This window comes from Lineus longissimus, chromosome 9 (assembly GCF_910592395.1).
Source record: "Lineus longissimus chromosome 9, tnLinLong1.2, whole genome shotgun sequence".
NCBI classification, from domain to species: Eukaryota; Metazoa; Nemertea; class Pilidiophora; order Heteronemertea; family Lineidae; genus Lineus; species Lineus longissimus.
In genome coordinates this window covers 13,928,307-13,953,173 of record NC_088316.1, presented here as the reverse complement: position 1 = coordinate 13,953,173, position 24,867 = coordinate 13,928,307, and the positions used below count along the sequence as shown (strand labels likewise).

At 40.6% G+C, this 24,867-nt stretch overlaps 1 protein-coding gene across 1 annotated transcript; it reads left to right on the top strand.

Annotated features, from left to right (window-relative positions):
* The first annotated feature begins 1,318 nt into the window (after positions 1 to 1,318).
* On the top strand, positions 1,319 to 23,338 carry LOC135494072 (uncharacterized). The gene is made up of 30 exons (XM_064781821.1): positions 1,319 to 1,459; positions 3,883 to 3,957; positions 7,138 to 7,312; positions 7,518 to 7,649; positions 7,996 to 8,139; positions 8,240 to 8,392; positions 8,812 to 8,974; positions 9,333 to 9,465; positions 10,486 to 10,620; positions 10,934 to 11,037; positions 11,321 to 11,445; positions 12,350 to 12,493; positions 13,284 to 13,528; positions 13,965 to 14,165; positions 14,451 to 14,618; positions 14,929 to 15,117; positions 15,352 to 15,526; positions 15,702 to 15,833; positions 16,215 to 16,358; positions 16,786 to 16,984; positions 17,104 to 17,236; positions 18,588 to 18,826; positions 19,159 to 19,283; positions 19,496 to 19,737; positions 19,906 to 20,106; positions 20,296 to 20,463; positions 20,756 to 20,879; positions 21,445 to 21,600; positions 21,750 to 21,880; positions 22,192 to 23,338. The coding sequence occupies exons 1-30, from the start codon at positions 1,367 to 1,369 to the stop codon at positions 22,699 to 22,701; spliced, it is 5,058 nt and encodes a 1,685-aa protein (XP_064637891.1). The 5' UTR covers positions 1,319 to 1,366; the 3' UTR covers positions 22,702 to 23,338.
* The last annotated feature ends 1,529 nt before the right edge of the window (positions 23,339 to 24,867 follow it).

Here is a 24,867-nt window from a genome sequence, read left to right as displayed (position 1 = left end):
ACAAGGCTGTGAATGTCTTCCAGAAAATTGTGAGATGCTAGCTGAGACCATGCAAGTCAGATAAATGCATGTACTGGAATAACATGCAGCTTATGCTTGTCGGAGAGAAGTTAGCTCAATCCAAGGAAAAGGGTCAGGGCCTTTGGCAAAAGTCATTTCTAAAGAACACACAGTCATCCCTAGCAGATATACAACATAGGGCCACGTAAATCTGTGACATCTTTCCGAGTCCACCCCTGTGCTGCCATCTGAGCTAAGACATTGGAACTAGGCTTTGAATGAAATAAAAAAGTTACACCCGTTAGAGCGGGGACGATTTACAGCACTGTGAACACCAAACATGCTTTTATTCGCCGTTATGTGAACTTGACCTGCATACCACGACCTTTATATATGTTGTGCCGATTCTCTCAGCATTATTCCTGTGGTTTTATCCTACGACGTCATAATCTGAACGTATAAAGTTCATTCGCACCAGACGACCACTTTTGTCCTACAGGAGATCAATTAAATACACATAATATTGCCTATAAATTACAAAGTGGTTCATTGAGATTATTTGCCTTCATAATATTCACACATTCAAAAAAAATGATATTCACTCTACAGGCAAGGCTTGCTCTACAGGGTGGCCCAGAATTGTTTTCCCTTAGAATAGAATTCTATTGTGTATCCATTGTGTGAGGGAAAATAATTCTGGGACACCCTGTAGTGTCAAGATTGAGTAAGGATATAGTTTCGCCATCTATCCTCAGTTTGTAGAACCACTGCGGTATACAAACCTGGTAGTTGATTTGATCTGTATATTTCGATACACGCGGCCTTTTCAAGTATCAGTCTACAATACACGTGCTTCACTGTTCACGGTGCTTTTGTTTCTTTCTTTCCTATAAAAGTGAGATATTGGCCTTATATGAGACGGCTTTTCAACTTGAATATTATAAAACAATAAATAAAGTTATCATTCATTACTTTATGTGCATGTTTTTGATGATGTCATTCATTTAGACTGTGAAAATGCGGTTTGACAACTTGCCAAGTTCTCTTTTGTTAGTTTTGAGCAGTACACAGTGTGTTCCAAAAAAAAAAAGTCAATGTGCATAGTAATAATTGTATAGACCTTCATACGTTATCCTGGCCTGATTTAAAACATTACTGTTACTGTTAGCACCGTACCAGTTATTGTTTGAGTTTGTAGGTTGGTCACTTGGATGGTATATTATATCATTCAAGTCCACCCATCTTCTTCCCTGTTTATCAATTTGTCATGCATTTTCCCAAGCTATATATTTTCTCTGGACTTTCCTTCCTAGGGTTCTAGGTCTGGTGACAAGACAGTGATGTGAGAAGCCGGTGTGATGAAAAGATGCTGGCTCTTAGTCCTGGTGTGGTGCAGAGGTACCATCGTAAGGTTAGCCTGAGAAGACATGTCCTTACTCAAGAGGGCCTCAAAGCACAGGTGAGTTGAATAATAGCAGTTCAGCTCTGTAGTCTGTGTATTTCGTAATTGTGGTGCAGAGTTGCTGGTCATACTGTCATGGCTGTTATAATTGTAGCCATCCGTAAGCTACCGGACACTTAAAAATCTCTTGGTGTGATATTTGACAAGAAAAGATTGCAGTGATATGCATCATCACCTTTATGTAGGCCTACCAATTGCAACAAACTTGTTTCGGAAATGGTTAGAAAAGGCAGGTCAAATATGACCTAGATAAAGACCAACAAATACTTTCAGTTCGTCAGTTTTGATTTGTTTGTGAATGCATTCAACCAAGAAATGAGATGGTCTGCTACACATTCTTCTTGAAGACATACCAAATAATGGCAGTAATGTGTGGTAGGCTCTAAATAAAGGCCAATAGAAAATATGTAAATATATCATGCTGTCCATAGGAAAGCCTCAGGGAAGGTTTAAATGTATGGGATTGTTATATGTTCACTTAGGAGCTTCTTGTCTGTGTGTGTATGTATGTGTGTGTCATGCTAAATACAGGAATTGATGGATTATACAGTCAGTTCAGCTTCTATTGCTTATTTTAGGCAACCAATAAAATTCAAGCATTTTGGGAAAAAATCATGGTGTTCATGATGGATTCTGACCCCTGTATCTAAATGGTCCTTCGAGAGTTGTAAGGAAGATATCTTCATCAAAACATTCTTGCACCGGGGTGTGGTTGTTTTGAGGTGAAGTCTTGGAAAAATACCCCAGGTCAAAATGGGAACGTCATCATTTTAATCCTGGTAGAATTGATTCCTCTGTCAGATTGGCACTTTCAAACTATTTCTTCTGCTCTCTGTTGTGCAGTTGCTCTCTGCACTGCTTTGAGACAATGGGAATGAGTCAGCTGGAGACTGATAGTGACACCCTATCGAATGATATTTCTTATCAAAACACCAATATCAAAATGCAGGCACCTTGCCCAACTAGGCCTACTGTGTCTACACCTCATGTGAGGAAAGCAAGTTGTTTCACTTCACATTTGATTCATGGAACAGTGTTCTGGAGCTGACCAACTTGCTTTACTCGCATAGCATCTTTGTGCCTGTTTTTTCCACTGCAGCTTTGAGTAACTCAAAATACTGCTTCTTTGAGTTTATTTGGAACTTCCTTCTTGTAGGCCTAGTTTTCTCTTTTTTGTGAGTGGACATGCATGTACAGTGGAACCTCCCTAGGCAGACGCCTCTCTATCAAGGACCACCTCTCAATTAAGGAAATGAGTTTTGGTCCAAAATTGCTTTTTCCATTCAGTTTGACCTCTCTAATCAGGACACTTTTCTATTAAGGAGAGCATTTTTCAGTCCTGAGGATGTCCTTAATAGAAAGGTTCTACTGTACTTGGTTCTTCCTGACCACTTTTCACAGTTTATTTGTGTTTATCATTACTTTCACTGTAATAACAAGTCCCCAACATGTACTTCTATGTAGTTTGATTTGAAGCCCCATTACCTGTTGACATGTTTATATAGTTTTCGGTTGGGAAATCTTATGCTAACACTAACAGTTTGTCGAAATTGCTTCACAAGGGGACACCAATATTGTCTGACTCAGTAAGACATTGCCTTGAATTATTCATTGGCCCTATCCTGGGGCTGAGTGAGAGTGAAATTCGAATAACAATATTATTATTTCTTGTGGCATACATGAATAACTCCATTGCTTTTATCTATTGGAATTCAACTTTGAAAATTGACTGAGAGAGTCGGTGCTTTAGGAATTTGAATGCTGTCTGGTGCCTTGCCTTATCTCTTAACCTGTGCACAGAGTAAGGCTTGCTCTTCTATAAGTTTGATAGACCTCTTCCCCATTCTTGCTGTTTAAAATGTGTGCATAGAATCTGTGGTTTGACTTAACTTCCAATTTTAAATTCAAGAGCATGTTTTCCTTCCCAGAGGACTCCTCAAGGCACCTCTATGATAGTTCTTCAGACACCACTTTTCAATTAATTTTTTCGAATCAATTGGGCCAGTGCTGTACCCATTGAAGAAAAAATCAGTGTTGGCTTTCAGAATACTTTCAAAATTCATGGGAAAAGGCAGTGCGAGTGACTTAGCCATGCCATTTGATATTTAGAAACAATTCAGACATTCGGATATTTTCAAAATGCCTTTGCCTAATAGGAGTATCAGCCAGGTTGACATTCTTCCTGAGATTGAGCTGGAAAATCTAGGAGAGACGAATGAGGTTTGTATGACAAGCTTGAATTGATACCAATTGATACTGCAACTAAGGTGCTTGAGAAGTCGTGACTATTGCATTTTGTACTCTTGATCAAGAGAAGCAAAAGGGGATTTGTGCCTTGCTCACAGATTTTTGCACGCAGTGAGGGTCCTCAGTCTACTTACTTTTGACAGTAGCCACGTTTCATTTTGTAATCTTTTCAGGGGTTTGAAAATGACGAGTCAGCAGAATCGCCCAGCAAAGCGATTTCAACAGATCACAAGAAACGAGGGAAGAAGGTATGTTAGATACATTAGTTAAAACGTATCCAGGAGGGACATTTCTCGTATTACTGCCTCTGGTACAGCCTAGTTCTATGATTTTGGTTGAGGTAGTGGCTTTGATTTCTAGTGTGACCGCTTCCTCATATAATAGGTGGTCAACTCTCTTACCGAGGCGGTTCCTCCAACATTTTCATGATAAAACTACCCAATATCCTGACACTACTGGTACTAAGTGCTGTTCATTCATCAACCAACAGGAGGCAGCACCAGTTGCCCATTGGCTGATCCAGCTTCTGAATCAGTCAGCAATGAAGCATGAGTGGTCGCGCTGGAATCGATATACGGATATTGTGGTAAAACCAATTATCTAATCAAATCGTTTGGACGTTGATTTTTACAATACGCCTTACGGGTGTTCTGACGTATTGTTTTCATACATTATAATAATGGGGCTTTAATAATTGGTAGTTCGTGATCTTTTAAGGTCTTGATGAACATATTCATGAATATTAGGGACTCGTACATTGGTTTTTGTCTCCTGTGGGTTTACTGAAGTCTTCGCTTCGATTCTACTAAGAAAAATAATACATCGAGCTGAATGATCGTATCAAGTATCTGTAGATTGGATTATTTTTTGAATGATGACGATTTTTCGTGGTGATGTTTGAGTTTTTTGTGATTCCGTACAGACTCTTACTGTACAGCCCATACAGACTACAGTACCTGGATGTACGGTCGGACAACTCAACTACTGGTAATTAAAATTCAATTAACAGTCAATTATGGATAGCACGAGCAGTTTGGTTGGATAATCTCACTCTGTGTTCTTGGATATTAACAAATGTGTATTTGTGATGATTCTTTGTCACGTCAATGATTATTGACCCGTATTGGCAGGGCTCTCACCTGTTTATAGACTGTTTTGATATTTGAGCCAAGTTAGCATCTGAAGAGGAGGTTGCATAATGAAAACGGGAAGTGGGTTGCTAGGTTTCGTCATTGACACTGTAGTTTGTGATCTCGTATCCCGTACTCTCTGCTGAGCTGAAGAGGCTATTTCTGGATCATATGGATGTTATTGTCGGCAGCATGGAAAATGTAAGTCACAGAAATCTTTTAACGTTGATGAATAATTTCTCCAGAGTAAATCTAAATAGTTAGCATCAAACAACCATGTGTACATAGCGCTGCTTACTTGAATATCATAAAACGGTCTTAGATCAGCGACACTCGAGTGTGTTGGCTTGCAGCAGCAAACAAAAATACATGAATTCTTATGGATAGCCTTAGGTGTCATCCGTGATTATCAATGTTTTCAAAACAGTACAGATGTTGACAGACCACCACCCCTTAGTGAAAGAGTATTTTGACTTGTATGGATGACCCCCTTACTAAAAGAAAGGCAGTTTCTAAACACAGCAACACTAAAGGATTCAAACCCATGACCTATACAGAAGCTGGAGAGGTCCCTACACCATTCATAAAGAAAAAGACAGTAATTGATTATGAGCCAAATTATCAATGTCATGAATTGATGATACTTTATTATCTCATGTCCGCCTGTCAATCATCTGCATCAGAGATAATTGGTACAATTAAGTCCCTTGACGAAGTGGAAATTGACAGTCACCAAGGCAACTGCAATTTCATGTTGGTGACATTAGTACAGTTTATGTTAATCATGTATTGGGCTTGAACTGTTCATGAACACACGTTTGTGCCCATATGACAAGCTATTCTTGGTAAAGTCATCATACATGTCATAATTGCTTTGTCTCAGTATAACAAATCCCTAAGTGGATCAGTTACACAATTTTTATTGTTGGTCAAATTTCCTGGTTTGATTTGTCGCCAGCACAGTACAGGTAATGGATGGGTGCAGCGATAACAGGGAAGAGAGAAAGTTGTTGATGATGGTGTTTTACAGTTGCTAATGAACAAATTAGATGTGGAGAAATTCCGGTGGAAGATCATCTTGGGAACCCTCAATGGAACCCTTTCCTTCACATTTTGAACAGGAAATAAGAGCGAACATTTTCGCGGGTGGTGAAAATGTATGAGTAGGCTCCAACGTGAATAATACGAAATTAATCTTTGAGTCTCTGTTTCCATGACCCATCCTAAACCGTCGTTTGTCATGATGGAGCGAAGTAATCACGATGTCTTGTGACTCAGTAGCCTTTATTGATTTTGGCTGCAGTCTGATAAAAATACCCGCTGTATCTCCGTCTGACCAGGGTTGCGTGAAGCTTTTAAAATTTTTTTTGCCTATTAATCATCACTGACTCCAACAATTGACCGTATAGTGTATTGTACAGTTGGTTTTAGTCCTCTACTATCTCTGTAACCATGCTAAGGTTTTTGTAGTGCGGTCTCGATACTGTGCTAGCTGTTATTAGAATCACAAGTTTTCATTTTCCTGCCTTTCTATTGCCAGTTTCTGTGTTGCAGAGGCAAATATTTAACTGACATGTTGGCTGAGCTGATGTAGTCTGTAAAATAACTAAAGAAAGCACGGAAGAACCATTTGTATCGGCGTATTTGCTTGTCATCATACGCAAGTCTCCGAAATTGAAAACTTGCTGACTCAGCATACAAATAAGGAAGCATCCCACTAGGATTTCGTGGTGCATGGGGACATGAGCTGACGATGTTTTACTTCTGGTTTCCATGGTTACCAGCATCTTATTGGAAAATTTATGAGTCTTGTTTTGGTAGGAACAGCTGACGTCTTGTCTGCGGTAATTCCCTATCAAAACACTAGCCTATTTCATTTCATCGAAATGATCTAGAATTTTGAATGTATACGTTTATGACACTTCTGCAGAAAATCTGCTAGTGCTTGTATTTAAAATGATAGACATCCAGTATAAATTTTTCCGCTGAATTGATTTTGATGATGCAAATTTCAATTGAAAAAGGCGTTGTTTCAGAAACAAACGCTTAAGTTTGTAATGAAAACCTATTACCTTCTGTGGCCAAGTTGGAACTATTTTCATTTGTCACCTAGATATTGAGTTGAAAAATTCTATTTTGATCCTTTTGATAACAGACACCCCACACGTTATATCAACTTCTGCTTACATTGATTTAATTTTTCTCGTTCTCAGGGTTTATCGAGGCCAGCTACTAGAAAATTGATGTTTTGGCAGGTAATTCTAAAGTCAACATTTTTCTCTTGTTTTCTTATTTCAGAGTAGAGAGACTGGTCTTGGTGATAGCCAGCTGAGCGAGACATGGCCAAAGATACAAGAGGGTCCGAGGGGGACCTGGGCCCGTCGACTAGACTTCATCCTCTCCTGTATTGGATACTCAGTGGGGTTGGGGAATGTTTGGAGGTTCCCCTACCTCTGCTACTCAAATGGAGGGGGTAGGTGGTTAAAAATGTCCTACTTTTTCACTTGGGTTATTCCTGAAGTCCAATGAGTTCAGTAAGTCTTGTCCAAGTGTCAACTGAACTTGCACAAGTGACACAAATGGAGTACCTCATTTCTCTGGGGTCGGTTTGCGAAAAATAAAATGCCTGTGAATATTTTGCGGGTTTACATTATTTCAAAACAAGTGTCTCCTTTCAGGTGCCTTCCTCTTCCCCTATGTTATCATGTTGGTGTTTGTAGGCATACCCCTCTTCTTCTTGGAAATGGCCTTTGGCCAGTATGCCAGCCTGGGTCCTATAACGATTTGGAAAGCTGTACCACTTTTCAAAGGCAAGTATGATATAGTACAAGAAAAATTATATAATGTAGATTTGACTTGATGATTTTCATTCATTACCACCTTGCTTGCTCACTGAAGCGCTGTGCATACATTGCTCTGTTGCAGCTCGCAGCAAATACGATTGCTGATTTGCGTGGCACTTATGAGGGCATGTTCACTGTGAGAGTATGTCGTCATGGACATGTCACTGATACATGCGATTGATATCGCTTGTTTGCAGAGGACCGTCAAATCTCTGCGGAACACCCAGTGACAAACGCTGCATAGATCAGAGAGGCTCAATGACTTTCTAGGAAATATTAACCAGAAAGTTTTATCTTGTTCTTTTCATTGCAGGAATTGGATATGCGATGGTGTTGTGTGTGTTTGTGATCTCAGTCTACTACAATGTCTTGATAGCCTGGTCATTGTTTTATCTGTTCGCCTCCATGCAAAGTGAACTCCCTTGGAAAGACTGCAATAATACTTGGAATACTCCTGGTAGGTTGAAGCACAAAATAGCAGTGCACTCTTAAAAATGGCAATTTTTGACAAACATAACCTCACTGCAGGGCTTGAGGTGATTTATTTCTATTAAGAGTGCATGTAGGAATTGGATATGCGATGGTGTTGTGTGTGTTTGTGATCTCAGTCTACTACAATGTCTTGATAGCCTGGTCATTGTTTTATCTGTTCGCCTCCATGCAAAGTGAACTCCCTTGGAAAGACTGCAATAATACTTGGAATACTCCTGGTAGGTTGAAGCACAAAATAGCAGTGCACTCTTAAAAATGGCAATTTTTGACAAACATAACCTCACTGCAGGGCTTGAGGTGATTTATTTCTATTAAGAGTGCATGTTTTGATTACCATAAAGAAAAAATACTGGATTTAGGGAGTAAATCATGCTATAAATATTGGCTTGTCAATCCTATTGTTTCTAAGGAGATTGTTAATGTGTTATTGGTTGTAAAAAGAAACTGAGGTCTATTGAAGCTGTCAATGATATCTAGTTTAGTTGCAGATTTTGTGAGGTTATTAGTTGCAATAATTCTTATATAAAAGGTCGAATGGGAGGATTTATCACCAGTCCAGCTCTCGTGTACTTTACGGAGTAAAGAGGCTCCTTCTTTATTTGACAATAACATCTTTTTGCGATACTGTTCCTTCCAGCCTGCCGTGAAAACCAGATGCAAACATTCAACTGTTCATTATTTAATGAGACACTTGTTAACTTGACTTGTGTCAACACGACCGCTCCCACCGCCAATGTTACAGCATTCATGGTAGTCAACTCAACACTCGGATACAAAACTCCCACCGAGGAATATTTCCAGTAAGTTTCTAATTCTTTGAGTATGTTTTCTGAGGATTTGAGTGATTTCAACCCAGCAGATCAGTAACGGTCTGAGTTAATCAGTACAGCTGCACTGTTTAGAGTCAAGATCTCCTCATAGGTTTTTGACATAATCCGTGTTGCCAATCCAGTTTCTCTTGTAACCCCACGAAAAAAGCCGAAAGTATGCTTTCAGTGTCCAAAAAGTATTGTGTAGTTATTATTTTGGGAAGACCTATGTGATGCACAGGAATGTATGACTGGTTAAGACCCTGAATGACATCAGTGTTGCACTTGTTTGCCACTGAGAACACTGATTGAGAGTAACACTGATCCATGTTTTATCACTTTATTCCAGACGCTACATGTTAGACGTCTCTGACGGCATCCACAACCTCGGCACGGTGCGGTGGCAGATTGCGTGCTGCCTTCTCCTGGCTTGGACTCTTCTCTTCCTCTGCCTTGTCAAAGGAATCAAATATTCGGGAAAGGTGAGAATATTTCATATTCAGGCTTTGTTTTTAGTGACAAATCTGGACACTGTGTATAGTTTTTCTTTTGAATTAGTATTGTGAGAAATGCATGTACAGTGGAACTTTTCTTAGGGGACACATCTGTTAGGCAAACACCTTCTGTATCAAAGGTCGCTTTTGGTCCAGAATTTGGCATTTTCATAGAATTGTACCTCTATAGTGAGGGCACCTTTCTATTAAAGATTTGTTGTTCTTTAGCGTGTCTGTAATAGAAAGGTTCTACTGTACATGCTCTTTGACACAATGAGACTTCCACACTAACAGAGGCTAGTTCACATCAACCTATTGCCTAGATGTACTTTGGTTTCACTGCTTGCAAAATCGTCTCTGGTGACTGCTTTAGTACCTATCAAACTCTATCAATACACTATATAATTATTTTGGCTTATACACACCTACTATTCTTGTCTGTTAAGTTGGAAATACTTAAAATGGCCATTTTCCGATTGAAGATTCCTGCTGTGTTCACTCCTTCCACACTGTTTTGTCACTTACACAAGTTTGCTTTGACCCCGATAGTTTCATTTTTTGTTGTCTTACATGTTGAGTTGAAATTTCAGATGTGGTTCAGTTGTCGTGAAGTAAGTCTGTCTCTAATGTGAATGGTGTTGGGACGTTGTTTTTATTCCTCCATATTCATTATGGCTTTTGGCCTCAGAAAATTTGTACATGTGCCAATTTTGGAAGGTGATAGGATTTTTTTGCTTTTTGTGTTGCAATTTTGATTAGTGCTTTATTTCTTGTCTGTCTGTCTAATGTGCATTGTTTTGTTGTGAAGAATTATATGTTATGCAGGTAAAACTTCTATATTCTTCAAAAACTGTGGGTGGGGGCAAGGGCATGTCTTGATTTCCTCGGCGCACCATGTAGCCCTACTGAGAGGTTGGGGGTGAACATCATTGAGAATCGCTATTGTACACTTTGTCAGTCAGCAATATAAAGTGTTTTTCACCAAAATTCTGTTCATTGTCTTTCCAGATTGTTTATTTCACTGCTCTCTTCCCATATGTATTACTCCTGGTGCTTCTAATCGGTGCGTGCCTCCTCGACGGAGCGCTCGATGGTATCAAATATTACGTGATACCAGACTTCTCAAAACTCCGTGATGGGAAGGTAAAAAGTTATAGACCCTTTAATAAACCCTAGTGGTTGATACTGAGGACTCATAACCTTACATTCAGGGTACACTTGACATGTTGACATATTGTTTATACATTTTTCCAAGTGCCTACACCTTGGCAAGCAAAAGACCCAATCTATGTTAGAAACATGAGTAGCTCGTAAAATAGACTTATGAGGTAGGCAGCTGGGTTGGGAACGTTACTATCACAGTACAACGCTTCAAATCCAACCAGAACCAAGTCTAGTTCTATTTCAAATATCTTTTTTTGTCATCCTGTAAATCTGACAGAAATATTATTTTCAGGTTTGGATAGATGCAGCCGTCCAGGTTGTGTGGTCGCTTGGCCCGTCAGTTGGAGGTCTTATCACTCTCTCAAGTTACAGTAAATTCCATAATGATTGTAGGAGGTGAGGTTGATTGGATGCTCGTAGGCTGTTAGCAACAATTGGAAGGCTGTGTGGGGTCTGTGTTCAGGCATGCCTTGCAATAAAAGCTTTCTGACTTTGGTCCCTGATTAGTGGTTTGCTGCTGAGAGCACACAGGGATGTTATTTTAAGATAGCTAGCCACTATGAGGCTATGATATTGAGTGAAAAGCTCACTTTCTTAAAAGTTACGAGTGCTGGTTTGTTTAACTTGGTTACTATTTTGACATAGTTTTGGTTTTCTCATCCTGACGTTCGTATTTCAGGGACATGATAATAGCAGCCACCACTGATTCTTTAACCAGTTTTTTATCTGGATTTGTCATATTTGCGATGCTTGGCGCTATGGCGCAAGCATATGGCAAAGATGTCGGTGATGTGGTTGACCAAGGTATCGTTAAAATCGATTAACCTAGTGCATTATGCGGCTAATAGGTGGAGAACTCTCCAGATCTATGCGTTGCTGTGCATCCATTAACTCTTGCTACTGTAAACCGCCGAATACTCACAAAGTTTTTTTTCATTGGTTTCGCAAATAACTTCAATGCGATGCGAAATAATAAGAAATTGCGAAAATACTTTTGATTAGAAAAGTCAAACATAATTTCAAAATCCACCAAGGATAAAAATTGTGAAAATGTTGTGTTTTGAATATTCTCGCAAATTCGCAGAATCTAAAGAGGTGAGAAGATTAGGTGGTTAACAGTATTTTGATAACTTCCTGTCTGTCGTACGCGGATGATGAACCAGAAGCAACAAGAAATTGAACTTGAGTCGCTTCTGATTTGGTCGCCCAACGTGCGTGTGGCTCAGGACCGATTAAACTGTCGTCTACCTCGTATCTTCTTGTTATGTTTTCTCTCTGTCGTTCTTTATAACATAGAGCCTCTTGTCTTCAGCGTGGTTTGTGTGTCTAATAGAGAGATTGTGCACCGCCCCTGTTCCTACTCCCAATCTGAGCTGCTTGATTCCCTTGACTCTTATTACACCATCAGTTGAGGGTTGGGTTTCCCATCCTATCCTGATGAACTCAGCCATGAACACACCTCGACAGCCTTGAAGTACCAAAAGTAGAGATACTGGCATAGATTTTGTGTGAGGCAGGAGGAAGTGGTGTAGAGATCTTTTGCCAGCCTTAAGTATTCAATGACACCCCACTGGTCCCATTGCTGAATGCTAGATAATCACCACTATCTTTTAGATGCCATGAGTTCAAAATGACTTCCAGTTCAACGCGTAGTGGGAGTAGGAGTCAGGACTGTGTGTAACCTCTCTAATGTCTTACCTCTAACCAGAGCTAACTGTCTGTTTCAGAGACACATTCGTGGTAGCTACTATCGATATTTTCACGAGTATTTTTGCCGGCTTTGTCATCTTTTCAATCTTGGGAGTAATGGCCTTCAACAACAACACAACTGTCGATAAGGTTGTTGACAAAGGTTCGTGAAAATGATTAATACATTGCTGGCCTCACGGAAGAAGGAGAAAAGCACCGAGTGGAAATGAAAGTATAAAATGTATCAAAAATAGTTACTAAAAATAGTAGCTGCCAAGTCTTCCAGGAATTAAATTGTTCACCGGTTTGTCTGTTCTTTATACAGGAGCTCTGTAAATGCTGCTCATCCTCCTGCAGTGAAGAGTCTAACATTTCTCATCATAGTACATGATGAGCTGTGCTGTGCTGACCATTTCCAAATGCTAACCATGGTTGTGGTAATTTAAAGCTTCAGTTCTCTTGTGGGATAACATGGTCGCTCGGTTCGACTAATTTCTTGATAGGTTGTTGCCTTTGTGTTAAAGAGCCTGCCCCTCCTCTGAGTGTTATCTGATGTAAAAGAAGCAAGTTATGTTACCTTTTAGACTGTGATAGAATAGGATACCCTCTGTCACTATGCCATATGCTGTGCTTGACTACATTAAGTAGCTGGTAGTGAGCAGTTTACATATTGGAATAAATTGAGTGTAATTCAATCAAATTTCTTTTCAATTTAATCTAATTCTAATGAGATGAGTGGAAGTAAGAACTAAGGTGTATAAGGATATGAGTGTGGTGGCATTTATAGTTGCAAACTTATTTGATAAGTATGTTTTGATTCCTTGTTTGGCTGAGAGGGGTGACTCACAGTATAAATGAGAGGTTTATTTAGGAGCTTATTGGGATCTCCATTTTGATACTCGGCACTGGCCTCAGTATTCAAATTCCAAATGAAATTCCTACCTCCTTTACAGGTATCGGTCTAGCATTTGTCGTCTACCCCGAGGCAGTTCTCCATCTTCCTGTTCCGCCATTTTGGTCCATCCTCTTCTTCCTCATGCTCGTTCTTCTCGGCATCGATAGCATGTTTACATTCGTCGAAACAATCATCACGGCGTTGGTTGACGAGTACCCCCATGTTCTGCGCCGGCACCGCACTTGGCTGTGTCTGGGCGTGTGTGCGATGATGTTCCTGCTTGGCCTACCAATGACTACAAGGGTAAAGTTTTATAAAGATTTGTCAAACTTGGATGATTTGCTTCTTTTATTGAACATTCGTAGAGAGTAATCTTTTTGAAAGAGTTTTGATCATGATCATCCTCACTAAAATTTTGAGTATGATCATCCTTACTAAAATTCTTGACTCTTCACAGTCCATCGAATGAGCTGAGTTTGTTTCTATGTGAGGGGAAGCAAAATACCCCACCAAGTAAGAAAAATGAGTAGCTTGTGATTGACTCTGCCCTTTGGCCTCTGGCCGAGTCTCTAGGCAAATAAAGCCAATTGGCTCCAAATGTAAATCACTCATCCCACCATGGACGAGGATAACTTTCTGGAGAAAGACACCTCCAAGTGCAGAGTGAACACTGAAGAAGAAAAGAAGTTGCTAATAATTATATATATATAACTACTTCATTATCTTCTTTTGTGAACAGGGAGGTATCTACCTGCTCCACCTGATAGACCAGGCTGCCATCGGCTGGGCCATCCTCATCATCGGGATCATCGAGTGTATCGCTCTGGCGTGGGTCTATGGGTTCGACAAGATGGCCAGCGACATCGAGATTATGATTGCATTCCGTCCGACATTTTGGTGGAACATGATGTGGAAGTTTGTGACGCCTGGACTCATCTTTGTAAGTCTCCTCTTCTTCTGTGTTTGAAACCACAACGTCAGGCGCTACACCTTGACGGCAGTTCCAACACTTCATCATGGTTTAAAATATCATGCGAAGAACATCATCTCCACAAACAGTCACATAGTCAAGCATGTAACACGTCTGCTCTGGCCACGTCAATTCCATATCTTTATCAGTGCTGGCCAGCTCGGCAAGTTGGAAGACCTGTTTAATTCTCGGCAAGTTGGGAAATTGAAACTTTTTGAAAATGTTAAAAAGGCTAACTATGTTTCTTTCTTACAGGCATTCCTACTGTTCAGTTGGATCACCAACAGTCCAGTGCAATTTCATCATTACACCTACCCAGAGTGGGCCTACATCCTCACATATCTGATCACCCCAGCTTGCCTCATCAGTGTCCCCATCTACATGGTCTATATAGTAGCGCGGACTCCCGGAACTGTGAAAGAGGTAAGGGGAAGAGCATCTTATAATATATTGGTGGGAATGAAAAAGGCCAGCCTTTTCTTTAATGTGGAGGGGGTAAAGTGAGCTTTCAACCTCCTCAGATGATGGGGATGCAAATTCGTATGTGGCTCTTTGGGATGAAACATGTCACTTGGAAAATGATGATCTGTTTCAATTCTGAGTCAGTTCCTGATTCAAGTAGTTTCTGGGGAGAACCCAGTCTCAGTAACGAACTCCAGTTCCGTTCTCCACTCGTCACCTTCTCTGGTCTTGTAAATTAACCAAAACTTAGATAGTTCTGATCATTTTGCAGAGGATTAAGACTGTGATGAGGCCAATGTCTGACTGGGGACCCGCCTTGGATATCCACCGTGCGTTACTTCTCTACACCATCCCTGAATATATCAGTGGCGGTGACGAGCCACAGGTCACACCAGATCCCTGCTCAAGTAAAGAGACGTTAGATATGGGTGTCACGACTAATGGAAGTGTCGCAAGTATGGTAAGTGTATCTTCATGGCAAATTCGATTCACGTCTCCATGACACAACTCGTATTTTTTTCTCACATAATCTTCAATGATGCTTCCTGTTGCCTGATTTAAGGCAGTTCCATTGCCTGCAGTTTGCGACAGAAGTATGAATTTACCCTTTGGGGGAAGTTGTATACGATATATTGTGGTGATCAAATGAAGATTTTATTGGAATGTTTTGTCATGTTGAAGTTCATTGTTTCAGCTAAAGCCTGAAGAAGATGACGTGGATACTGGGAGTGTTGACTGGGAGGAGGAGGAGAACAAATCGCGGGGAAACTGGGCGAACCAGTATGAGTTCATCCTAACCTGCCTGGGATATTCAGTGGGACTTGGGAACGTGTGGCGCTTCCCATATCTTTGCTACAGAAATGGCGGTGGTACGTATGAGCAAATGCAATTTACGTTGTCGAATGAAGCTTTTTATGTTGATATTAATGTCAGACATCCATATGTGCCATATGCCACAGACTTTGAATTGTGTAAATGTTCGAATTTTCCACCATCTCAAATTCTCAAATTCTTGAATTTAATATTATGCTTTGATGATTTCAGGTGCGTTTTTCATTCCCTACTTGATCATGATGGTTGTGATGGGTATACCTCTGTACTACCTGGAGTTGGCAATGGGGCAGTATGCAAGTGTTGGGCCGACGTTGGTCTGGAGATGTGTGCCCTGGTTCAAAGGTATGTTCAACTTCTACTTGATCAAGATGGTTGTGATGTCTACCCCTGTTCTACTTTGACTTTGGGCAGTATGATAGCATTGTCATGATTATAGGTTTTGACAACTCATAGATAAGGGACAGATTATGCTAGTCTGTCCATTGATGATGCTTGGACTGACCTTTTGGCCAGAACGAACTTCCCTAAGAAGATGAAGCAAAGGTGCTTGCATTTGGAGCAGTACCAGGTCACCTACACCATATCGAATTTTGCTACAAGGCATGGCCTGAGATTTAAATGGTCAAAAAATGTCAGAACGCAGAAAAATGATACGTAGGATTATCAGTTTGTTTGTTAATTTCCTGTGTCAGTTTTTTTAGTGTCAAAACACATATTTTTCAGGGATTGGCTATGGTTTCGTCATTGTGTCGTTTTACCTCGGGATCTACTACAACGTTGTAACAGCATGGTCTCTCTACTACATGTTTGCGTCATTCACAGCCAAACTTGGATGGTCGACCTGCGATAATGAATGGAATAGTCCAAGTAAGTAGGCCAGTGTCGCATCTGCTTCGAACTGACTTGTGTTTGATTGACTTGCTTGTGGAGTTGGCTGGAGCAGGATAACAGTAACTGATGATAAAAAGGCCCTCTCACTTGAAATTAAAGATTAGGAATTGAATTGTGACAAATAAAAGTGGAGAAGTTTGACTCTTCATGCAGAGCTTTTCCAAGGAATCCAAGCAAAAAGTTCCTTGTTTCTTCCTGGGGATGTTGGGGATAGCTCAAAGCACATCACATAAGCATAGACTCCTAGTCCTATTTCAAGGTTGAAAATGACTGGGGAAGGGATTCGAACCCACAACCACTGGTGTAGTAACCTAACCATATGACACCATTAGCAGTGAGAGATTTAATATTTTATCAAATTACCGTACGTAATCAATTTTACTAGTAATTTTTTCCTCTTCAGGTTGTTCGTTGAATAAGTACTCAAATCTCACGCTGAATGCAACGGCTCTGAATGACACTCTGAAGGTGGGACTCAGCAGCACAAATCAATCTTTAACCCTCAATTTGTTATCATTATACGGAACAGGCTACCCTGGTAGCAAACCTATCCCATCCCTGGCCGTGAACAAGTCAAGAAGTCCCAGTGAAGAATATTTCTTGTAAGTATGATTTAATTCATTCAGGATTAATTAATAGTTTTGGATTTTGTATGAAAAACCTCAAGCATGCACACGCAAAAATCTGACAGTTTCTTTAGTTTTCCTTCATATACTTGCAGACGCCATGTGCTGGATATCTCCGAAGGCCTCCACTCGATGGGCAATGTTCGATGGCATCTAGCTCTGTGTTTACTACTGGCCTGGGTTATTGTGTTCTTGTGCATAATCAGGGGGATCAAGTCAGCCGGAAAGGTTTGTAATCCTATTTCATATGAGAGAATTTAATCCTGAACACCAAGTATTTTGATTAATGTCCAAGTTTTGAGCATCTTGTACTTCTGAATTCCGCGTTCCTCGATGGTTCCTTTGCAAAAACAGCAGGGGCGGATCCAGTAGCCAGAAAAGAGGGGGCGTGCTTCAATCTCGAGTTTTATGCACCGATCCCCAATGATTCTGACCTTATTAATAATTTTTCAGTTCTTGCACATAGTTCCTATGAATGCAATAGTATGTATCGATTTGACAATTAACCCTTTAGATCTTGTGTGAACAAAACATCTGCTCGAGTATTTGCCATATTTATCTTGAAGAAGTCATCAAAATTGATTTGCAAACAATTTAAAACAATGCTTTCTTCAATTACTTCTGCAATGCATAAAGCCAGGCATTAGTTCCACCAAAAGCTTACAGATGGCAGCAGCAGTCATTGAAAATTTGTGGTTTTATGTACTTTATGCAAGGATCTGGAGGGTTAATCTGCATATTCATTATTGTGGGATGTAGGTATTGTTACCACAGTTTTATCCTTATTTTGGTCATCAAATTTTGAATTGCGAAAAGCTTTGGGAGAATGTATCAGGTGTTGCCATAGTGACATGGCAAAGTGCTTTGAACATAACATGTATAAAAAGTATCACTAATTGTTCACTGCTTATCTGGATCGTGTGCAAATCTGATATTTTTCAAATGCCATTCACAACATTTCTTGTTCTTCATACTGGAAGATTTGAGGTATGCTTGATATGGCTCTGGGGGATCCATTGTCTAACGGAAGTTACAAAAATTCCTAATTAAATGGGCTGTTATAAAAATGGACTGCACCCGTCACCTAGTTGTAGTGGTCAGTTTTGTAGTTTCAAGTGCACCATAGATGTATTTCTTGTTCAATGACATGATGGCTTCACAACAATTTGTAAACATGCTGTGCACACACCATCAGCAGGTCCACTTGGTGTTGGTTGGGTGACCTGAAACAACGGTCCCCCGTTGATATTTCTCTCGTTAATATAGTGATGTTTAACTCATATAGCTGCTGCTGACCAAATGTCTTCAGGTTTTATTCGAAGATATTCAACAAGTTGTGAGGAGGCAAGAATACACCAAGTGAATCCAACATTGATCATGCAACATTGATATTGTTGTGAAATAAGAGATTTCATTGAAATTATTATTTTGTTTTTTCGTGTTCAACCGATAAACTGATAGGCTCTGATTGCTTGTGTCGGGCTGCTGGTTGAGGGCAGAGACATTGTCAAGTTAGCGTTAGCATTCACATGACGATAATCTGTTAAATCTTTACAGATGATTTCAATTCTGATTTCAGGCGGCGTATCTGATGGCGACAGTCCCCTATCTCATCCTCCTCATCTTCCTCATCCGGGCCTTGACCCTGGATGGCCACAAGGAGGGCATCCAGTTCTATGTAACACCACAATGGTCACTGTTGCTGTCTGCCCAGGTGTGGTACGACGCAGCGGTACAGGTTCTTTTCTCACTGTCGACGTGCTATGGAGGGTTAATCATGTTGTCGAGTTATAATAGATTTCATAATAACTGTCACAGGTAAGTTGAATCATTAAATTTGTCAAATTTATTTGGCACCTGGAATTCTAAGCATCTGATAACCTTTAACTTTTATTGTCACACATTTTAATGCATTGTGCTTAAAACAAACTGCGCTTTTCTCTAATGGACGGAAGTGGACATGGTGATGACATGACATGACTTGCAAGTGTACACGCGTAACTATCTATAGCTATTAAGTTCCAATTACTTTGGTGAAAGTAGAAATACATGTATTACTCTTCAGTTTAGACTGAGTATACTCATTTTGATCGATGAAATGTTTGCAGAGGCCTCTTTTGAGATAAACTCACCAAATAATTCAATTTCAGGGATGCGATTCTGATATCACTTGGTGACTTTGCCACGAGTGTGTTTGCCAGTTTTGTGATATTTGCTACCATGGGCGTCATGGCGAAAGAAATGGGAACATCGGTTGACAATGTCATCTCATCAGGTGGGTTTGAAGCATCTTCATATCAGTAAGTCTTAGTCCGATTAGAAGTACTTAAGGGGACAAGAGGTGCGTGATTGACAGATATGGTAATTTGGCTCCCGAGGCTCCCTCAACTTGCATATTTTTATCCCTAGTTCCAAATCCTTAAGGAATATTCAGCGACCCAACCCACCGATGCTTATTTCTAACAAACGCAATATATTTCTTTTCAGATGTTGGTCTTGCTTTCATCGTTTACCCGGAAGCTGTCACCAAACTCCCTGCGCCACCATTGTGGTCCTTCCTCTTCTTCTTCATGCTCTTCATGCTCGGGTTAGACACGCAGTTCGTCACCGTGGAAACACTAACAGTAGCCATTGTCGAGGAGTTCCCGCAATTCGTCAAGAAGCGAATCTATGTCTCCATGATAATCTGCATCGGGATGTATTTCCTTGGACTGCCATTGGTTACAGAGGTATATATTTTTTATGAATTGCCAAATTTGGCATCTCTTTATTTTGGGGGTTCCCTATTTTTATTGTCAAAAAGCTGTTTGAGGGCCGAAGTTGGAATCCAGTCTTCGTAACCTGTTTTGTGACAACTACATCAGGGTCGAAATGACGTTTATATATTTCAACTTCAGGGTGGAATCTACCTGATACACTTGTTTGACAACTACATCATCTCATGGCCAGTTTTATTCCTGGCCCTCTTAGAGACAGGGGCGTTTTCTTGGTTCTATGGCATCAACAGATTGGAAAAGGATATAAAGAGTATGATTGGTAAAGACCTGAGTTATTACTGGAAGGCGACATGGTTGGTCCTGACCCCCTTGATAGTGACAGTAAGTGTTGAAGAAGTTACTCTGTCAAGAACAGAGTTCATTATACATGTATAACCAAGAAATCTCATGTAATATCAATAAGAATTGATGTTTAGTCTACATACCATATCTACTAAAATATTGGGATTACCAATTGAGCTTGTGATTGAATAATCAATAGAGAAAAGACAAAATTTGTTTCTATTTCAGGCTGTTCTTGTGTTTGCCTTTGTTGAGTACACGCCTGTGATGTATGGCCTGTATAAGTTTCCGTGGTGGGGGTACCTCGTTGCCTGGATCATGGTCGGTCTAGCCTTACTGCCAACACCAGTCTTTTTGATTTACAAACTGTGCGTGGTTGGAGGATCTCTGAAGCGGGTATGTCAGGTGTCTTTGGTATAAAGACTGCGCCAAAGTTTCAAATCGTAGTTCTCCTACGTCCATAGCCAACTCACAAAGCTCGGTGGTGTCATAAGGTCCCTAGTTTATCCCCAGTGTTGGCATGAGACCCAAGGTAGGTCTCTTTGCTTAAATGCCTAACAACAGTAAAATCCCCAAGACTTTGAGATCATAAGGATTGGACTTCGTGGCCCCATACTCTCATTTTAAGTTAGAAATTAGTCACCTTTAGTCTGGTTGGAATTCGAGCCCAATTATTTCTTGTTTTCAGCGTCTGCATAAGTGTATTCGACCTGATCCACATTGGGGTCCAGCACTTGAGAAACATCGATATTTTGCTCAGTTCTTCACACCCACTTTGAAGCGCAGACCCAGTGACACCACTCTTGCCTCAGGTAAATGATAAATGACAATACGGTGGGACCTCTTTTTAACACCTTCAGCGCCGAACCACGGAGATCCACGGAGATCCACGTGGCCCAAATCCCCCTCGTTGAGCAGGTTATCGGAGTCTCGTGGACTTCATGAAAGAACTACGCCATTGCCATCTTCAGGGTAAGGTAGGAACTGAAGAGACCAAACGGTCTTTTCAGTTTCTACCTTGCCCTGAAGATGGCGATGGCGTAGTTCTTTCATGAGTCTCGTGGACTTCATGTCAGAGTCTCGTGGACTTCATGAAAGAACTACGCCATCGCGATCTTCAGGGCAAGGTAGGAACTGAAGAGACCAAACCCTTGGCACTGAAAAGTGATGTCACTAAAGAAAATATCCTGATTACAGAGGTCAAATCGCATGCGGATACCAATTTAGGACTAAAATCATTCTCCCTAAGAGATGCTATTGTGAATGTCACTCTGAATGTCTAAGTGTCTTGCTCGAGAACATAGTTTGGTTTGACTTATTTTTATCATAACGTTTTAGTTTCAGTGGAAATTTATAAACTAAAAATGTCTTTTTCAGAGGACATCTTCTCCACGCCTCAAAGTTCCTGCCGTATTCTCCCACCTGCTGATAGTATTAGATCGTTAGAGCAACTGCTTGGTGCGGAAGCCTTGCAGAGAGCTGTTGGATATGAGCCCAAGAGGCTTGGGGAGCTTAGGCTGGGCATACATGCAGGTAAGTACATACTAAAATAGTGGTGGTAAAACACTGCTCTTAAAGCTAGGGCTGGGGGGAGGGGCTACTATAATGCCATTGTAACCATTTCTGAACAGAGTGATTTGAATTCTTATAACTTCATTTAAAACATGCTTACTCTGCTGCAGGCCTGCTCCAACATTTGCACAGTGTCGTAGATGATGTGATCATTCAGAGACGCCCTGTAAGTCCCAGGACCTGCCAGGAGAAATCGACACAGACAGACATGCTGTCACCTGTACAGGAAACAGATCTAGAGGTAAGAATGGAAAAGGATGGATACACTTTAATTGCGTACCTCAGGTGTGATTCCATGAGTATCATTGGCTCAGAGAGACGTCATGTGAAAGGGAGGTATTTCACCATGTCGTCTTTGACTTTTGTTATGCCTTCTAATGACCGCCGTTCAAAAATCTTATCAGTGTAATTCAAAAGTTTGGCTGGCCCATGGGTTTTACAGAATATACTTCGCGGTTGCCACTTTTTGTCTAGTGATTCTTGGCTAATGATTGTTGCCAGTATACCCTGGTATTGGTTACACTTCACTGACCTGTTTCCCTCTCGTTGCAGGTCGCATGCGACGTAGATGACTTGAGTGCAATCTCTAGCACAGCAAGTGAAACAAGCTCAAAGAGACTAAGCTGTGTAAACATGAGGGCTATTCTGGATGAAAAAGCCGGCTCGGCCGTTGTTCTTGTAGATCAAGATTCGGGGCCAGGTTATCTAGAACCTTCTGTTTCGACGGAATATGTGGACACTGGAATTGACGATTCGGAAAAGTTGAATTTGGATGTAAATATTGATCATTTAGAAAATTCAGACGGACATGGAGGACTTAGTTCAGCAGGTTCTGATAATATGACTGTAGATATTCCTACAAACTCTGAAGCGGCATTAAATGTGACGGATGACTTTGTAATTGATGCTGATGATGAAATAATGCGTGAGGAGCGGATGGTTGATGAGATTCAGCCAAGGTCTCGGGTACGCCATCGCTCAGTTGGCGACCATTCTTTACATTCCCAAGGATCCAGATCGTCAATAGGTCATGCTGAGCTAGACCTTCAGACTCACTTATAGCAAGGTGTTTTGGGGACCATCTCAAAAAGTACTGAAACCAAAAAGTTCTTAAAAGAGTTTTTGGGGGAAAATGGTTGTGAAAGTCAAAGTCCTTATTTACTTTTCTTTTCTGGTGGGTTTGGGACCTATGGGAGGTGAAACGTATTGGATTTAGTGTCATGACTATTCAGTGTGTTTTGAGAAGATCCCTAGTGAAAAATTTCTTAACATCTATAACCAAACTCTGGTACCATAATGGCTTGGATTATATCTGAAATGTTTACATATTTGATTATGTCCATGATAGTATGTGTGGGAGTAGGTATAGATGGGGAACCTAGATGTGAAATCATTACTATTCAATTTCAGAAAATACAGATAGGTTTATTGTGAAAACGGTGACAGTATCTTCTCAAAGAATCTAAAACCTGTTGCAGGTGTGCGGGCACAGAAATAGTGCTCTTGTTTTGCTGGCATCATCAGGGAGGGAATTTTCTCTTGTTATCTTAATAGAATGTTTGTATGTTTCCATGTTTTATGGGAACTTTCTAATGCTATCATGTGTTATTAATGCTAACTATTAGAATTTGGTTCTGTATAAAAGTGGATAAATATTTTCCAGTTGGTTCAGACTGATGTAATAAATTTGTGAAAAGAACTTATGGCCATTTTGATCTGTGCACTATTGGCTGTTCATGCCACTTTTTCTAAAGGTCAAAAAGCTGATGACCTTTAGCATAATCTTTCCTTTTTTGCTGATGACGTATCATCTGTATCTCATGTATCATGCATCTGTTCTCATCTGAAAATGTAAGTACATTTTTGGCATATTTTCTCCCGCATATGGTAAGAAAGGTGGCAATCTTATCATTTTATTGTCTTTTATCACGTATGTAGATACAGTTCACTTTTACACTTGATACTGATTACCTTCCAAAACCAATCGAGGACCCACAGTATGAAATTGGCTTAGGCGACAGTGGCGCTGTCTCGCGGCAGAAAATGAAACTGAGATCCTCCTCCAAACCCAGTTCCACTTTATACCGCTAGATAGCACCAATGTCGCCTATGTCCCTTGCCTATGAAATATAGCAGGTTTTTAGGCCTTTTGCATGAATAGATTTTTGGTATTGCCGATGACATAAGAAGACACAGGGTGGGACCCTTTAGCTGTATTTTCATGTACTAGTCTTGCAAATAACTTCAACAGATCTACCGTTTTTATTCTATTTCTTCATATCTTGGCCAAAGATTTTAAAACTTTTGGTGAGGGTTGTGATGATGGACTGGAACCTTGGCCTATCTCCAAGTAATTGCGGTAAGACTTTTTGACAGTGGACCCTACCTCAGCAAACACCTCTCTATAAAGAACACTAGTTTTAGTCCCAAAGTTGTAGTTTCCATTAAATTTGACATCTCTAATCAGGACACCTCTAGGACAGAACTGGTCAGTCCCAAGAGTGTCCTTGATAGAGCGGTTCTACTGTACTCCTTTATTTTTGTTCCCAAATTCAATGCTGTACTTGCCGCTCCAGAGCCAAACAAGGCTAGGGACTCCCATTACAGTCCCTTTCGTCATCCTGAATGTCCTTCCTCTATGTACCAGGCGATAAGACAAGGCCTGTCCGTTGCGTCTGGAGTGTAAATGGGGCATCTGAAGCTAATAATTAGAATTAAGCACTCCAAGCAAATGGATTTACTAGCTCTTCTACTGTATTAGAGGGGACTGAGGACTTCACTTCCCTCCAAGGGACGATGTCACAACCTACTCAACACCAGCTTGAACATGGGCTCACCAGAGGTTGTGACGTTGTCCCTATCAACCGGTTTGCAGCATGGTGAACAGAGGGCTACTTATTTATTATGTGCATTCTGGGGAGTCAAGATTGAAATTCACCTTGGACACTGTCAGACAGCTAGGGCCTAATCACTGGTTTGTGACATTGTCCCTGTGGCATATACTGTGCAAATCTTCACGTCACACCCAAAAGCGAATCCAAATCAGATTCATTGATGTCCATTACGGGTCATGCCATCAGATCAAACAAATCTTTGAAGTGGTGAACAATACAGGACCACATTTTCCAGGCAGGAGAGAAATGACCCCAAGGTGACATCTCTGTTGATTCTTGAAATGCTATTTTTTTCAGAGTATTACCAGTTTATTCAGAGGGAAGCATTTCTTCT

Bases quoted from the DNA above. Each gene is read 5' to 3' on its own strand.
- LOC135494072 (XM_064781821.1), top strand. From the start codon at position 1,367: ATGCTGGCTCTTAGTCCTGGTGTGGTGCAGAGGTACCATCGTAAGGTT. The intron at 8,140-8,239 runs GTAGGTTGAAGC...TTCTATTAAGAG, and splicing joins TAATACTTGGAATACTCCTG to TGCATGTAGGAATTGGATAT. The intron at 16,985-17,103 runs GTAAGTATGATT...ATATACTTGCAG, and splicing joins CCCAGTGAAGAATATTTCTT to ACGCCATGTGCTGGATATCT.